Source organism: Sinocyclocheilus rhinocerous, unplaced genomic scaffold (assembly GCF_001515625.1).
Source record: "Sinocyclocheilus rhinocerous isolate Xijiao unplaced genomic scaffold, SAMN03320098_v1.1 scaffold1364, whole genome shotgun sequence".
Taxonomy (NCBI): Eukaryota; Metazoa; Chordata; class Actinopteri; order Cypriniformes; family Cyprinidae; genus Sinocyclocheilus; species Sinocyclocheilus rhinocerous.
Window position 1 is genome coordinate 129,645 of NW_015627534.1, and position 1,426 is coordinate 131,070.

General features: G+C 38.8%; 1 protein-coding gene across 2 annotated transcripts in view; it reads left to right on the top strand.

Annotated features, from left to right (window-relative positions):
* Window positions 1-1,426, top strand: part of LOC107727993 (astrotactin-2-like) — a 236,493-nt gene that overhangs the window by 81,402 nt on the left and 153,665 nt on the right. For both annotated transcript variants that reach the window (XM_016538046.1, XM_016538051.1), the window contains one exon: window positions 530-680. In XM_016538046.1, the coding sequence (XP_016393532.1) occupies window positions 530-680 (151 nt within the window). The remainder of the gene's footprint in view (window positions 1-529; window positions 681-1,426) is intronic.

Here is a 1,426-nt window from a genome sequence, read left to right on the forward strand (position 1 = left end):
TCTGTGTGTGTGTGTGTGTGTGTGTGATGATTTTCATCGTCACAATAGATCACCGCAGACGTTTGCCAGATGTCATGGCAACAGCAAAGCACACAATATTTCTGTGACCTTGTGATTTCAGCTCCATCCTCATTGGAAAAATAATGACAGATAGTGACAAATTATGTCTGTCTCTGCCACAAAACAAGCACCTGTTTCAAATGCGTCCTGCTCTCAGAGTAAACGCTGTTGTGCCGAGGACAGAGGAGGTGCTGCTCATTTTGTCCTCATGTTGAAGTCAGTTATTTTAGCACTGCATATTCTACATTATCTAATTAGTGTTTATATGTTCAAACTGCAGATGAATACATGCTTATTTTTTTTTTATGTCTGAGAACACACTCATACACGTATCAATTAATGGATCACAGTAATTGAAACATATTATAATACCATAATTTAGTATGAGAATCTGCTTTAAAGGATTTGCATAATGATTTTGTATGTTATTTATATTTAATTGTATTCATCTCCTGTGTTTGTCTTTTAGGGAAGAGGCCATCATGTCCACATATTTTGAGACGGTAGACGATCTGCTTGCGTCGTTTGGTCCAGTGAGGGATTGCTCTAAAGATAATGGCGGATGCCGGAAAAACTTCAAGTGTGTTTCAGACAGAAGGATGGACTCGACCGGCTGCATGGTGAGTTATCACAGATCATCTAACATCGCTCTCATAACCGCTGACTGTGGTCAAACTATCTGAACCACAGCACATGTGAGGGTGGTTGAGTCGCGCTCCTGGCACGCTGCACTGAGACTCTCAAGCTCTCATTCCAGGAGAACAGCATTCTGGCAAATACGTCTCATTACAGGCAGATAAGTTTGTCTCATGTTACGTGTGCAGATTAAAAGGAAGGAAATGAGTACAAGGAAATGCGGTTAATGGCTTTTTGGGGTGAGATCTGCTCATAAAACAGGGAAATTGATGAGCTCACAGCGCTCTGAGCTGATGGATGAATCAATCATACACAGCACAATGGGCCTTGATCACGCACACATTTATTAGGAATGAAAGTCTGACAGTGATCTTGCAGTCTTATCAGCTGCAGTGCTTTAAAAGAATAGTTCACCCCAAAATGAAAATGCTCTTATCTTTCATTAACGCTTGAGTCGTTACAAAGCCATTTCTTCTGGGGAACACAAAAGGGCAACTTTTGAAGAATGTCCTAATTGCTCTTTTCTTTTGTAATGAAATAAGAATGTGTCAGATTTTATGTCAGATTTGACATAAAAATGATTAGTTCTCACATGTCCCATGACATCATAGATGTCAAAAAGAAAAAGTAGTGTGAAAAAAATAAAGTAAAAAGCGGTGAAAAAGTATGCTTACTTGTATTGAATGTGTACACTTGTAGTGTACTTTAAATCTCAAATGTATATATATAT